General features: G+C 42.0%; 1 protein-coding gene across 1 annotated transcript in view; it reads right to left on the minus strand.

Annotated features, from left to right (window-relative positions):
* Positions 1–13,861: 13,861 nt before the first annotated feature.
* Positions 13,862–16,666, minus strand: part of kcnc1b (potassium voltage-gated channel, Shaw-related subfamily, member 1b) — a 78,616-nt gene continuing 75,811 nt past the window's right edge. Inside the window, 1 exon segment of the mRNA XM_042322003.1 lies at positions 13,862–14,362. Coding sequence (XP_042177937.1) covers positions 14,196–14,362 — 167 coding nt within the window. The 3' untranslated portion in view covers positions 13,862–14,195.

Consider the following 16,666-nt stretch of genomic DNA (forward strand, 5'->3'; position numbering starts at 1 on the left):
GTGACCCTAACAGTGGAACAGGTTGCTTTCAGAAGCTCTTCTATTATTACTGACCATTGACGTGACTGACAGCTGAACGACCACACCGACTGGACGTCGATGTTGGTGAAGACAACATGGACGATTCAATAAAACAGAGGCACTTTTTCACTACGATGAGCGACAATATTCTGGCTATGATTTAAGGTTAGGTTGGTTTTTACCTATTAAGTGCCCTCAAATGCTAAAAGTAAAAAAAGAACATTAAAATGATGTGTGTTGAAAATGTAGGGTGACTGTAGCTAATTTGGTATTTTCATCCTACAGTCATGACATTGAATAAGATGAACTCGATGTTATTCAACTGTAATCTTATGTTGATACTTGATATGCATAAACTTGTGTGGCATTTTCTATCAGGAAGTTAGCCCTAAAGGGGGATTTGCTTAACCAGCAGATCTGGTCGTTGTAATGCCTTGGCTTAGTGATCAACAGAAGAGGAATTTGTGGTGTGTTTTTATTAATAATGATATTGAATGTTATTGTGTTTGGTCTCCTATGTGGATATACAGTATTTCATATGTTGTGTTTGGTCTCCTATGTGGATATACAGTATTTCATATGTTGTGTTTGGTCTCCTATGTGGATATACAGTATTTCATATGTTGTGTTTGGTCTCCTATGTGGATATACAGTATTTCATATATTGTGTTTGGTCTCCTATGTGGATATACAGTATTTCATATGTTGTGTTTGGTCTCCTATGTGGATATACAGTATTTCATATGTTGTGTTTGGTCTCCTATGTGGATATACAGTATTTCATATATTGTTCATATATATATATAATTATAATGAAAGGAATGTTAAAGTTCACAGGCGCAACCAGTGCAAAAGGCTATTATTGTTGTTAATAATATTTTCATTATTGTTATTGTTATTGTTATTATTAATTGTATTATTAATTGTATTATTATTATCATTATCATTATTGTTATTATTCATATTATCCCCATTATCATTATTATTGTTATTATTAATAGTATTATTATTATTATTATCATTAGCGGTATTGTTACTATTGCTATTATTATTATCATTATCATTATTGTTATTATTAATATGAATATTATCCCCATTATTATTATGGCCATTATTAATATTATGATTAACATTATTATTGTTATTATTAATAGTATTATTATCATTATTGTTATTTATATTATTAATATTAATATTGTTATCATTATCATTGTTATTATTACCATTATTGTTCATTGTTATTATTAATGTTATCATTATCATTATTGTTATTATTGATATTATTATTATCATTATTATTAATATTATCATTATCATTATTGTTATTATTGATATTATTATTATTATCGTTCTTATTAATATTATCATTATTGTTATTATTGATATTATTATTATCATTATTATTGATATTATTATTATCATTATTATTAATAGTATCAATATCATTATTGTTATTATTGATATTATCATTATTATTATTATCATTATTGTTATTATTAATAGTATCCCCATTATTATTATGGTCATTATTAATATTATTATTGTTATTATTATTATCATTAGCGTTATTGTTATTATTGACATTATTATCATTATTGTTAGTGCTATTATTAATATTATTATCATTATCATTGTTATTATTAGACTTATTGTTAATTGCTAGTATTAATGTTATCATTATTGTTATTATTAATATAATTATTATCATTATTATTAATATTATTATTATCATTATTGTTAATAATTATTGTTAATAATATTATCCTCATATTATCCTCATTTTGGGCGGCAGCGTAGACTAGTGGTTAGAGCGTTGGACTAGTAATCACAAGGTTGCAAGATCGAATCTGACAAGGTACAAAATCTGTCATTCTGCCCGTGACCATCATTGAAAATAAGAATCTGTTCTTAACTGACTTGCCTAGAAAATAAATATGAAGACTTGCTGATCATTTTTTGGGGAAGGGGTGATAGAAATAGAATCTCATAAAAAAAATCTCATTCTAGAATCTCATTCTAGTTCTATGGATATAAAAAGAATCTCATTCTAGAATCTCATTAAAGAATCTCATTCTAGAATCTCATTCTAGTTCTATTGATATAAAAAGAATCTCATTCTAGTTCTATGGATATAAAAAGAATCTCATTCTAGTTCTATGGATATAAGTAATCGAAGTAAACACGTTTTTTTTAAAACAGAAGCAGCACACAAATATTTGATAATCACTCCCAAAAACATTTGAGAGTACTAGTAGTAGTACACAACTTCTGCACACAAAAGCGTATATACAGGCACATACACACCAAAAAAAATAGGCACAGAGCATTACAGCACATTACAGCACAATAACCAGTCACAGATACTGAGCTACATGAGGCTTGACAACAACACTCCCTCTGTACTACAACGATGCTGAGTTAGGATGTGTCTTAAAACAAAATGGCACCCTATTCCCTATGTAGTGCACTGCTTTTGACCGAGGGCCTGCATACAGTAGGTGGGAATAATCCTGTTCAAAAGTAGTGCCCTACATTGGGAATGAGGTGCCATTTGGTTTGTGATGTACAGGTTGCCAGTGTAACACCCATTTGTTAAAAACTGCTAATTTTATACACACAACAAACAAGGCTACTGTATTATCAGATGGGGGGCTGGTGTTGCGGTGAGGGGGTCTTATTATGGGACAGACATATCGTGGTGGGAACACCATGGTTCATTACACAAACTGAGTCTGATGCTGCTGGTCTGCTCCGAGGCTGTCGCTGGGTAGTCTCTACAAACATATCAAAAACAAAACAACACAGACAATTATTACAACAAATGACATATTTGTGATGGAGATGGTTGATAGGTAGACTAGAATATCTCTACTGGAACAGTGTAGAGGACAGGTAGACTAGGATATCTCTACTGGAACAGTGTAGAGGACAGGTGGACTAGGATATCTCTACTAGAACAGTGTAGAGGACAGGTGGACTAGGATATCTCTACTATAACAGTGTAGAGGACAGGTAGACTAGAATATCTCTACTGGAATAGTGTAGAGGACAGGTGGACTAGGATATCTCTACTAGAACAGTGTAGAGGACAGGTAGACTAGGATATCTCTACTAGAACAGTGTAGAGGACAGGTGGACTAGGATATCTCTACTAGAACAGTGTAGAGGACAGGTAGACTAGAATATCTCTACTGGAACAGTGTAGAGGACAGGTAGACTAGGATATCTCTACTGGAACAGTGTAGAGGACAGGTGGAATAGGATATCTCTACTAGAACAGTGTATGGTGGGGGGTAGACTAGGATATCTCTACTGGAACAGTGTAGAGGACAGGTAGACTAGAATATCTCTACTGGAACAGTGTAGAGGACAGGTAGACTAGGATATCTCTACTGGAACAGTGTATGGTGGGGGTAGACTAGGATATCTCTACTAGAACAGTGTAGAGGACAGGTAGACTAGAATATCTCTACTAGAACAGTGTAGAGGACAGGTGGACTAGGATATCTCTACTAGAACAGTGTAGAGGACAGGTAGACTAGGATATCTCTACTGGAACAGTGTAGAGGACAGGTAGACTTGGATATCTCTACTGTAACAGTGTAGAGGACAGGTGGACTAGGATATCTCTACTAGAACAGTGTATGGTGGGGGGTAGACTAGGATATCTCTACTGGAACAGTGTAGAGGAAAGGTAGACTAGGATATCTCTACTAGAACAGTGTAGAGGACAGGTGGACTAGGATATCTCTACTAGAACAGTGTAGAAGACAGGTGGACTAGGATATCTCTACTAGAACAGTGTAGAGGACAGGTAGACTAGGATATCTCTACTGGAACAGTGTAGAGGACAGGTGGAATAGGATATCTCTACTAGAACAGTGTATGGTGGGGGGTAGACTAGGATATCTCTACTGGAACAGTGTAGAGGACAGGTAGACTAGAATATCTCTACTGGAACAGTGTAGAGGACAGGTAGACTAGGATATCTCTACTGGAACAGTGTAGAGGACAGGTAGACTAGAATATCTCTACTGGAACAGTGTAGAGGACAGGTAGACTAGGATATCTCTACTGGAACAGTGTATGGTGGGGGTAGACTAGGATATCTCTACTAGAACAGTGTAGAGGACAGGTAGACTAGAATATCTCTACTAGAACAGTGTAGAGGACAGGTGGACTAGGATATCTCTACTAGAACAGTGTAGAGGACAGGTAGACTAGGATATCTCTACTGGAACAGTGTAGAGGACAGGTGGACTAGGATATCTCTACTAGAACAGTGTATGGTGGGGGTAGACTAGGATATCTCTACTGGAACAGTGTAGAGGAAAGGTAGACTAGGATATCTCTACTAGAACAGTGTAGAGGACAGGTGGACTAGGATATCTCTACTAGAACAGTGTAGAGGACAGGTAGACTAGAATATCTCTACTGGAACAGTGTAGAGGACAGGTGGAATAGGATATCTCTACTAGAACAGTGTATGGTGGGGGGTAGACTAGGATATCTCTACTGGAACAGTGTAGAGGACAGGTAGACTAGAATATCTCTACTAGAACAGTGTAGAGGACAGGTAGACTAGGATATCTCTACTGGAACAGTGTAGAGGACAGGTGGACTAGGATATCTCTACTAGAACAGTGTAGAGGACAGGTAGACTAAGATATCTCTACTGGAACAGTGTAGAGATAGGTAGACTTGGATATCTCTACTGTAACAGTGTAGAGGACAGGTGGACTAGGATATCTCTACTAGAACAGTGTATGATGGGGGGTAGACTAGGATATCTCTACTGGAACAGTGTAGAGGACAGGTAGACTAGGATATCTCTACTGGAACAGTGTATGGTGGGGGGTAGACTAGGATATCTCTACTGGAACAGTGTAGAGGACAGGTGGACTAGGATATCTCTACTAGAACAGTGTAGTGGGAGGTAGACTAGGATATCTCTACTGGAACAGTGTAGAGGACAGGTAGACTAGGATATCTCTACTAGAACAGTGTATGGCGGCGGGTGGACTGGGATATCTCTAATAGAACAGTGTAGAGGACAGGTGGGCTAGGATATCTCTACTAGAACAGTGTATGGCGGGGGTAGACTTGGATATCTCTACTAGAACAGTGTAGAGGACAGGTAGACTTGGATATCTCTACTAGAACAGTGTATGGCGGGGGTAGACTTGGATATCTCTACTAGAACAGTGTAGAGGACATGTAGACTTGGATATCTCTACTAGAACAGTGTAGAGGACAGGTGGACTAGGATATTTCCACTAGAACAGTGTAGAGGACAGGTAGACTAGGATATCTCTACTGGAACAGTGTAGAGGACAGGTGACTAGGATATTTCTACTAGAACAGTGTAGAGGACAGGTAGACTTGGATATCTCTACTAGAACAGTGTAGAGGACAGGTGACCTAGGATATCTCTACTGGAACAGTGTAGAGGACAGGTGGGCTAGGATATATCTACTAGAACAGTGTAGAGGACAGGTGGACTAGGATATCTCTACTGGAACAGTGTAGAGGACAGGTGGACTAGGATATCTCTACTAGAACAGTGTAGAGGACAGGTAGACTAGGATATCTCTACTAGAACAGTGTAGAGGACAGGTAGACTAGGATATCTCTACTAGAACAGTGTAGAGGACAGGTAGACTAGGATATCTCTACTAGAACAGTGTAGAGGACAGGTAACAAGGATATCTCTACTAGAACAGTTTATGGGGGCGGGTAGACTAGGATATCTCTACTAGAACGGTGTAGAGGACAGGTAGACTAGGATATCTCTACTAGAACAGTGGAGAGGACAGGTAGACTAGGATATCTCTACTAGAACAGTGTATGGCGGCGGGTGGACTGGGATATCTCTAATATAACAGTGTAGAAGACAGGTGGACTAGGATATCTCTACTAGAACAGTGTATGGCGGGGGGTAGACTTGGATCTCTCTACTAGAACAGTGTAGAGGACAGTTAACTAGGATATCTCTACTAGAACACTGTATGGCGGGGGGTAGACTAGGATATCTCTACTAGAACAGTGTAGAGGACAGGTGGACTAGGATATCTCTACTAGAACAGTGTAGAAGACAGGTGGACTAGGATATCTCTACTAGAACAGTGTAGAGGACAGGTAGACTAGGATATCTCTACTGGAACAGTGTAGAGGACAGGTAGACTAGGATATCTCTACTGGAACAGTGTATGGTGGGGGGTAGACTAGGATATCTCTACTAGAACAGTGTAGAGGACAGGTAGACTAGAATATCTCTACTAGAACAGTGTAGAGGACAGGTAGACTAGGATATCTCTACTGGAACAGTGTAGAGGACAGGTGGACTAGGATATCTCTACTAGAACAGTGTAGAGGACAGGTAGACTAAGATATCTCTACTGGAACAGTGTAGAGATAGGTAGACTTGGATATCTCTACTGGAACAGTGTAGAGGACAGGTAGACTAGGATATCTCTACTGGAACAGTGTATGGTGGGGGGTAGACTAGGATATCTCTACTGGAACAGTGTAGAGGACAGGTGGACTAGGATATCTCTACTAGAACAGTGTATGGTGGGAGGTAGACTAGGATATCTCTACTGGAACAGTGTAGAGGACAGGTGGACTAGGATATCTCTACTAGAACAGTGTAGAGGACAGGTAGACTAGGATATCTCTACTAGAACAGTGTAGAGGACAGGTAGACTAGGATATCTCTACTAGAACAGTGTAGAGGACAGGTAGACTAGGATATCTCTACTAGAACAGTGTATGGTGGCGGGTGGACTGGGATATCTCTAATAGAACAGTGTAGAGGACAGGTGGGCTAGGATATCTCTACTAGAACAGTGTATGGCGGGGGGTAGACTTGGATATCTCTACTAGAACAGTGTAGAGGACAGGTAGACTTGGATATCTCTACTAGAACAGTGTATGGCGGGGGTAGACTTGGATATCTCTACTAGAACAGTGTAGAGGACAGGTAGACTAGGATATCTCTACTAGAACAGTGTAGGGGACAGGTACACTAGGATATCTCTACTAGAACAGTGTAGAGGACAGGTGGACTAGGATATCTCTACTAGAACAGTGTAGAGGACAGGTGGACTAGGATATCTCTACTAGAACAGTGTAGAGGACAGGTAGACTAGGATATCTCTACTAGAACAGTGTAGAGGACAGGTAGACTAGGATATCTCTACTAGAACAGTGTAGAGGACAGGTGGACTAGGATATCTCTACTAGAACAGTGTAGAGGACAGGTAGACTAGGATATCTCTACTAGAACAGTGTAGAGGACAGGTAACAAGGATATCTCTACTAGAACAGTTTATGGGGGCGGGTAGACTAGGATATCTCTACTAGAACGGTGTAGAGGACAGGTAGACTAGGATATCTCTACTAGAACAGTGTAGAGGACAGGTAGACTAGGATATCTCTACTAGAACAGTGTATGGCGGCGGGTGGACTGGGATATCTCTAATATAACAGTGTAGAAGACAGGTGGACTAGGATATCTCTACTAGAACAGTGTATGGCGGGGGGTAGACTTGGATCTCTCTACTAGAACAGTGTAGAGGACAGTTAACTAGGATATCTCTACTAGAACACTGTATGGCGGGGGGTAGACTTGGATATCTCTACTAGAACAGTGTAGAGGACAGGTAGACTTGGATATCTCTACTAGAACAGTGTAGAAGACAGGTGGACTAGGATATCTCTACTGGAACAGTGTAGAGGACAGGTGGACTAGGATATCTCTACTAGAACAGTGTAGAGGATAGGTAGACTTGGATATCTCTACTAGAACAGTGTAGAGGACAGGTAGACTAGGATATCTCTACTAGAACAGTGTAGAGGACAGGTAGACTAGGATATCTCTACTAGAACAGTGTAGAGGACAGGTAGACTAGGATATCTCTACTAGAACAGTGTAGAGGACAGGTAGACTAGGATATCTCTACTAGAACAGTGTATGGCGGCGGGTGGACTGGGATATCTCTAATAGAACAGTGTAGAGGACAGGTGGACTAGGATATCTCTACTAGAACAATGTAGAGGACAGGTAGACTAGGATATCTCTACTAGAACAGTGTAGAGGACAGGTAGACTAGGATATCTCTACTAGAACAGTGTAGAGGACAGGTAGACTAGGATATCTCTACTAGAACAGTGTAGAGGACAGGTAGACTAGGATATCTCTACTAGAACAGTGTAGAGGACAGGTAGACTAGGATATCTCTACTAGAACAGTGTAGAGGACAGGTAGACTAGGATATCTCTACTAGAACAGTGTAGAGGACAGGTACACTAGGATATCTCTACTAGAACAGTGTATGGCGGCGGGTGGTGGAATGACTCTGTAAAATGCACTCTGCTTGTCATCATGGTAAAGGTGTCAGTTTGACCATGTATCTCCCATGCTTAGAATCAAGGCATCACACTGAGATGTACTGTTTGTTTCCTAAAGGTTGGATTGTTGAGAATGTTGATACTCATGCCCAGATCATGCTGTTGTTGTGTCAGAGGTTCAGTCAGTAGTTGCCATGCTTTGTTTGGACATTGTGTCATGCTCCCATAGTCCCAAGTCATGGAAGCACTCTTTGAACCTACACCCATGTACCATAGGCTATACAACGGACTAGCTATATGCTAACGAAAAAGTTACAAACATGAATGCATGTTTTGTCTGTTAAATAAAAAACAGAGTCTAAAACACTGTTGTATACAAAATTTATTTCATGCAATGATTTTTTTAATTTACATTTTGTATTTGAATACTTTTCTTTTGCATAATGTAAAATACATGCATGCTCCTCCCCCCAAAAAAACATACTGTACTGTACCCTTATATAATTGCATTACGTACGAACATATAGTTCACCTGTATCTCTTTTGATATTTAATCTTCACAAGAGTTTTAACAATTAACATCAAGCACCACCACAGAAGAGACATGATCAGACAAAAGGAAATGGAAAACCTTGCCCAAAAAAAGCAGGATATATATTTTATTAGGATTTAATTTGTCTGATAAATAAGTCAACTCGAGACTTGATAAAGTGCTTTTTCTCTATGTTTTACTGCCTAAGTACAGGTGTAAACGATATATCATCATGTCTGCAGACTGTGTATCATTATGTATTGTTAAACCGGAAAACAGTTCATATTATCTCACTAGTAAATCTTAATGAAGTCTGGTATATTAAGTCAAGTGTTACTCTTTTGAAAGTAGGTTCCTATATAAAAAATAATTTCCTAAAACCACATAGTAAGTAAACAATACATGAATTTGGGAAAGGCAAAACATGGCAGCTACATGAATTGTTCTGCTATGAGTCTCTTGCTATAGAATAAGCTGCTTCAGAATGTGTATAATAGAAGAAGAAGAAGCTTTTGAAAGAACGCAACATGTTTTTCTTACGTGTGACACAGTTAGCTTCTCGTTGAACATAATCTCATGCAACACATGCAAATGAAACGAAAGTTTAGTTTCTGTTGACAAAAAACGTATCATCATCACTAGTCTCAGAAAAATTGTCATTCTAGAATCATCATCATTCTAGATCTCTTCATCATTCTAGAATCATCATCATTCTAGATCTCTTCATCATTCTAGAATCATCATCATTCTAGATCTCTTCATCATTCTAGAATTATCACCATTCTAGATCTCTTCATCATTCTAGAATCATCATCATTCTAGATCTCTTCATCATTCTAGAATCATCATCATTCTAAATCTCTTGCTCATTCCAGAATCATCATCAGATCTCTACTCATTCCAGATGTGAAATCTATACTGCCACTCTCAGAGATATAAAGTCTTTGTCTCATCATACACATCCTGTATTCAGAACTTCTTCACTTTGCAACAAGGAAATACTTCGTGGGAGATACTCAACAACCTCTGTGTCCCAAATGGCACCATATTCCCTATAAAGTGCACAACATTTGACCAGGACCCATAGGGTCTCTGGTCTAAAGTAGTGCACTATGTAGGGAATAGGGTGTCATTTGGGACACCAGCAAACAGCAGGCAGCTGTTCGCTCCCAATAAGTAAAACCATAGCTTCAGCATCATAAACATTTTAAAGCAGGGGTTAAATACATCTTATGAAATTGTCTTTATTTCACAAGTTTTGTTATAAAAAAGCAGATGAGAAAGTTGTTAATATAGAACGGAAAAAGTATGAGAAATCAAAAACAACAGAGCAACAGGCAATGATAGAAAGGTAGAACAAATAGACAATAGGGGACAATATCCTGTAGAATCACATATCAGACTAGTATATCATCAATGCTTTACTGGAGCTCTCTCTGCCTCTGAACTAGGCAATCCATGCAAAGAGGCCCGTGTGACAATGTACTGGAGCTGCTGAGACTCCCATGCTAAGACCTTGTCTTGGGAGCAGCTGAGACTCCCATGCTAAGACCTTGTCTTGGGAGCAGCTGAGACTCCCATGCTAAGACCTTGTCTTGGGAGCTGCTGAGACTCCCATGCTAAGACCTTGTCTTGGGAGCAGCTGAGACTCCCATGCTAAGACCTTGTCTTTGGAGCTGCTGAGACTCCCATGCTAAGACCTTGTCTTGGGAGCAGCTGAGACTCCCATGCTAAGACCTTGTCTTGGGAGCAGCTGAGACTCCCATGCTAAGACCTTGTCTTGGGAGCAACTGAGACTCCCATGCTAAGACCTTGTCTTGGGAGCAGCTGAGACTCCCATGCTAAGACCTTGTCTTGGGAGCAGCTGAGACTCCCATGCTAAGACCTTGTCTTGGGAGCAGCTGAGACTCCCATGCTAAGACCTTGTCTTGGGAGCAGCTGAGACTCCCATGCTAAGACCTTGTCTTGGGAGCAGCTGAGACTCCCATGCTAAGACCTTGTCTTGGGAGCAGCTGAGACTCCCATGCTAAGACCTTGTCTTGGGAGCAGCTGAGACTCCCATGCTAAGACCTTGTCTTGGGAGCAGCTGAGACTCCCATGCTAAGACCTTGTCTTGGGAGCAGCTGAGACTCCCATGCTAAGACCTTGTCTTGGGAGCAGCTGAGACTCCCATGCTAAGACCTTGTCTTGGGAGCAGCTGAGACTCCCATGCTAAGACCTTGTCTTGGGAGCAGCTGAGACTCCCATGCTAAGACCTTGTCTTGGGAGCAGCTGAGACTCCCATGCTAAGACCTTGTCTTGGGAGCAGCTGAGACTCCCATGCTAAGACCTTGTCTTGGGAGCAGCTGAGACTCCCATGCTAAGACCTTGTCTTGGGAGCAGCTGAGACTCCCATGCTAAGACCTTGTCTTGGGAGCAGTTGTACCATTATTTCAATTTGGAGATAAATTGGAGACGGAAAAAAAAAGAAAAGAAAAAGGAAAGCAAAAGAGGAACGCGGGAGTAAGGAGAGAGCACTAGGGAGAGCAGTAGAGAGGAGAGAGCAGTAGAGAGGAGAGAGCACTAGGGAGAGCAGTAGAGAGGAGAGAGCAGTAGAGAGAGGGGAGAGCAGTAGAGAGGAGAGAGCAGTAGAGAGGAGAGAGCAGTAGAGAGGAGAGAGCACTAGGGAGAGCAGTAGAGAGGAGAGAGCAGTAGAGAGGAGAGAGCACTAGGGAGAGCAGTAGAGAGGAGAGAGCAGTAGAGAGGAGAGAGCAGTAGAGAGGAGAGAGCAGTAGAGAGGAGAGAGCAGTAGGGAGAGCAGTAGAGAGGAGAGAGCAGTAGAGAGGAGAGAGCAGTAGAGAGGAGAGAGCACTAGGGAGAGCAGTAGAGAGGAGAGAGCAGTAGAGAGGAGAGAGCACTAGGGAGAGCAGTAGAGAGGAGAGAGCAGTAGAGAGGAGAGAGCAGTAGAGAGGAGAGAGCAGTAGAGAGGAGAGAGCAGTAGAGAGGAGAGAGCAGTAGAGAGGAGAGAGCACTAGGGAGAGCAGTAGAGAGGAGAGAGCAGTAGAGAGGAGAGAGCACTAGGGAGAGCAGTAGAGAGGAGAGAGCAGTAGAGAGGAGAGAGCACTAGGGAGAGCAGTAGAGAGGAGAGAGCAGTAGAGAGGAGAGAGCAGTAGAGAGGAGAGAGCACTAGGGAGAGCAGTAGAGAGGAGAGAGCAGTAGAGAGGAGAGAGCAGTAGAGAGGAGAGAGCACTAGGGAGAGCAGTAGAGAGGAGAGAGCACTAGGGAGAGCAGTAGAGAGGAGAGAGCAGTAGAGAGGAGAGAGCAGTAGAGAGGAGAGAGCACTAGGGAGAGCAGTAGAGAGGAGAGAGCACTAGAGAGAGCAGTAGAGAGGAGAGAGCAGTAGAGAGGAGAGAGCAGTAGAGAGGAGAGAGCACTAGGGAGAGCAGTAGAGAGGAGAGAGCACTAGAGAGAGCAGTAGAGAGGAGAGAGCAGTAGAGAGGAGAGAGCAGTAGAGAGGAGAGAGCACTAGGGAGAGCAGTAGAGAGGAGAGAGCAGTAGAGAGGAGAGAGCAGTAGAGAGGAGAGAGCACTAGGGAGAGCAGTAGAGAGGAGAGAGCAGTAGAGAGGAGAGAGCAGTAGAGAGGAGAGAGCACTAGGGAGAGCAGTAGAGAGGAGAGAGCAGTAGAGAGGAGAGAGCAGTAGAGAGGAGAGAGCAGTAGAGAGGAGAGAGCAGTAGAGAGAGCAGTAGAGAGGAGAGAGCAGTAGGGAGAGCAGTAGAGAGGAGAGAGCACTAGGGAGAGCAGTAGAGAGGAGAGAGCAGTAGAGAGGAGAGAGCAGTAGGGAGAGCAGTAGAGAGGAGAGAGCAGTAGAGAGGAGAGAGCAGTAGAGAGGAGAGAGCACTAGGGAGAGCAGTAGAGAGGAGAGAGCAGTAGAGAGGAGAGAGCACTAGGGAGAGCAGTAGAGAGGAGAGAGCAGTAGAGAGGAGAGAGCAGTAGAGAGGAGAGAGCACTAGGGAGAGCAGTAGAGAGGAGAGAGCAGTAGAGAGGAGAGAGCACTAGGGAGAGCAGTAGAGAGGAGAGAGCAGTAGAGAGGAGAGAGCAGTAGAGAGGAGAGAGCACTAGGGAGAGCAGTAGAGAGGAGAGAGCAGTAGAGAGGAGAGAGCACTAGGGAGAGCAGTAGAGAGGAGAGAGCAGTAGAGAGGAGAGAGCACTAGGGAGAGCAGTAGAGAGGAGAGAGCAGTAGAGAGGAGAGAGCAGTAGAGAGGAGAGAGCAGTAGAGAGGAGAGAGCACTAGGGAGAGCAGTAGAGAGGAGAGAGCAGTAGAGAGGAGAGAGCAGTAGAGAGGAGAGAGCACTAGGGAGAGCAGTAGAGAGGAGAGAGCAGTAGAGAGAGGGGAGAGCAGTAGAGAGAGGGGAGAGCAGTAGAGAGAGGGGAGAGCAGTAGAGACAGGGGAGAGCAGTAGAGAGAGAAGAGAGCAGTAGAGAGAGGAGAGAGCAGTAGGGAGGAGTAAGGGCAATAGTAAAACCAAAGAGAGGAGAGAGCACTAGGGAGAGCAGTAGAGAGGAGAGAGCAGTAGAGAGAGGGGAGAGCAGTAGAGAGAGGGGAGAGCAGTAGAGAGAGGGGAGAGCAGTAGAGAGAGGAGAGAGCAGTAGAGAGAGGGGAGAGCAGTAGAGAGAGGAGAGAGCAGTAGAGAGAGAAGAGAGCAGTAGAGAGAGGAGAGAGCAGTAGGGAGGAGTAAGGGCAATAGTAAAACCAAAGAGAGGAGAGAGCACTAGGGAGAGCAGTAGAGAGGAGAGAGCAGTAGAGAGAGGGTAGAGCAGTAGAGAGAGGGGAGAGCAGTAGAGAGAGGAGAGAGCAGTAGAGAGAGGGGAGAGCAGTAGAGAGAGGGGAGAGCAGTAGAGAGAGGGGAGAGCAGTAGAGAGAGGGGAGAGCAGTAGAGAGAGGGGAGAGCAGTAGAGAGAGTGGAGAGCAGTAGAGAGAGGAGAAAGAAGTAGAGAGAGGAGATAGCAGTAGAGAGAGGAGAGAGAAGTAGAGAGAGGAGAGAGCAGTAGCGAGAGGTCAGGTCACATAGTGATAGGATTTGTCCAGAAACAACCCCTAGAGATCTGAGAGGATTGGAGAGGTGTAACTACGCAATAAAATACGGTGACAACTCCACCTTGCCCTCTGATAGGCTAGGTGGCGCTATCACCATATTGCCTACACCTATCCAATCCTCTCAGATCTCCAAAAGTGTCTAGTGGGTTGTCCGGGTCTACCGTTAGGGGTTGATTCTGGACAGGGCCAAAGTGTCCTGGTGAACCATGCTAGAGTTCAGAGAATGGATGGGATGGGGGAGTGGGAGTGCTGGATGAGACAGGATGGACTGCAGGGTAGCGCGGCAACGCAGGAGGACGACACTCCAGAGGTGTCATGGCCGCCCAGGCCACTCACGCTCATGCCAGACATGCTGTTTAGGGCGCTCCAAGGCTTGTCATAACCTTCAGTTGGAAAACAGAGAGTGTTTTGAGTACAGTACAGTGCAGCATGTTTTGAGTACAATGCACTGAAAGATTTGAGTACAGTACACTGAAGGTTTTAAGTACAGTGCACTGAAAGTTGAGTACAGTACACTGAAAGTTGAGCACAGGGCACTGAACATTTTGAGTACAGTACACTGCAGTGTTTTGAGTACAGCACATTGCAGTGTTTTCAGTACAGTACAATGCAGTGTTTTCAGTACAGTACAATGCAGTGTTTTCAGTACAGTACATTGCAGTGTTTTCAGTACAGTACAATGCAGTGTTTTCAGTACAGTACAATGCAGTGTTTTCAGTACAGTACAATGCAGTGTTTTCAGTACAGTACAATGCAGTGTTTTCAGTACAGTACAATGCAGTGTTTTGAGTACAGTACACTGCAGTGTTTTCAGTACAGTACAATGCAGTGTTTTCAGTACAGTACAATGCAGTGTTTTCAGTACAGTACACTGAAAGTTGAGTACAGTACACTGCAGTGTTTTCAGTACAGTACACTGAAAGTTGAGTACAGTACACTGCAGTGTTTTCAGTACAGTACACTGAAAGTTGAGTACAGTACACTGCAGTGTTTTCAGTACAGTACACTGAAAGTTGAGTACAGTACACTGCAGTGTTTTCAGTACAGTACAATGCAGTGTTTTCAGTACAGTACACTGAAAGTTGAGTACAGTACAATGCAGTGTTTTCAGTACAGTACAATGCAGTGTTTTCAGTACAGTACAATGCAGTGTTTTCAGTACAGTACACTGAAAGTTGAGTACAGTACACTGCAGTGTTTTCAGTACAGTACACTGAAAGTTGAGTACAGTACACTGCAGTGTTTTCAGTACAGTACACTGAAAGTTGAGTACAGTACACTGCAGTGTTTTCAGTACAGTACACTGAAAGTTGAGTACAGTACACTGCAGTGTTTTCAGTACAGTACACTGAAAGTTGAGTACAGTACACTGCAGTGTTTTCAGTACAGTACAATGCAGTGTTTTCAGTACAGTACACTGAAAGTTGAGTACAGTACAATGCAGTGTTTTCAGTACAGTACAATGCAGTGTTTTCAGTACAGTACAATGCAGTGTTTTCAGTACAGTACAATGCAGTGTTTTCAGTACAGTACAATGCAGTGTTTTCAGTACAGTACAATGCAGTGTTTTCAGTACAGTACAATGCAGTGTTTTCAGTACAGTACAATGCAGTGTTTTCAGTACAGTACACTGCAGTGTTTTCAGTACAGTACACTGAAAGTTGAGTACAGTGGACTGCAGTGTTTTCAGTACAGTACAATGCAGTGTTTTCAGTACAGTACAATGCAGTGTTTTCAGTACAGTACAATGCAGTGTTTTCAGTACAGTACAATGCAGTGTTTTCAGTACAGTACAATGCAGTGTTTTCAGTACAGTACACTGCAGTGTTTTCACTCAAGTACAAGCCAATACATTTCTGAGAATGTGTCAACATTTCTTTGTATTTCTTACAACCTGTTGCTTTCTTGTTTTAGTTTTTCTCCAAACACAAAAGTCAACAGATTTCAGTTAGTCAGTGAGGTCAACGAAAGCATTATCGTCCATGCACTACAAGCATCAGATGTAGCAGGAGATAGTTCAGCTGCATGCATACAAAGGGTGGTACTAGAATGGTTTATAAGAGCAGATAACAAGACACCTACGCCACCTGAGTGGGGAATAATATGTTGGCAGTTACAATATATTGGAGAATATCCTGGCAGCTACAATATATTGGAGAACATCTTGGCAGCTACAATATATTGGAGAATATCTTGGCAGCTACAATATATTGGAGAATATGTTGGCAGCTACAATATATTGGAGAATATGTTGGCAGCTACAATATATTGGAGAATATGTTGGCAGCTACAATATATTGGAGAATATGTTGGCAGCTACAATATATTGGAGAATATGTTGGCAGCTACAATATATTGGAGAATATGTTGGCAGCTACAATATATTGGAGAATATGTTGCCAGTCTTTTACAATATATTGGATAATGTGTTGGCAGCTACAGTATACATGAGAATATGTTGGAAGCTATAGTATACTGGAGAATATGTTGGCAGTCTGCCACAGTATATTGAATAATATGTTGACAGTTACAATATATTGGAGAATATGTTGGCAGTCTGCTACAGTATATTGGAGAATATGTTGCCAATCATTTACAATATATTGGATAATATGTTGGCAGTCATTTACAATATATTGGATAATGTGTTGGCAGCTACAGTATACTGGAGAATATGTTGGAAGCTA

This window comes from Oncorhynchus tshawytscha, linkage group LG01 (genome assembly GCF_018296145.1).
Source record: "Oncorhynchus tshawytscha isolate Ot180627B linkage group LG01, Otsh_v2.0, whole genome shotgun sequence".
NCBI classification, from domain to species: Eukaryota; Metazoa; Chordata; class Actinopteri; order Salmoniformes; family Salmonidae; genus Oncorhynchus; species Oncorhynchus tshawytscha.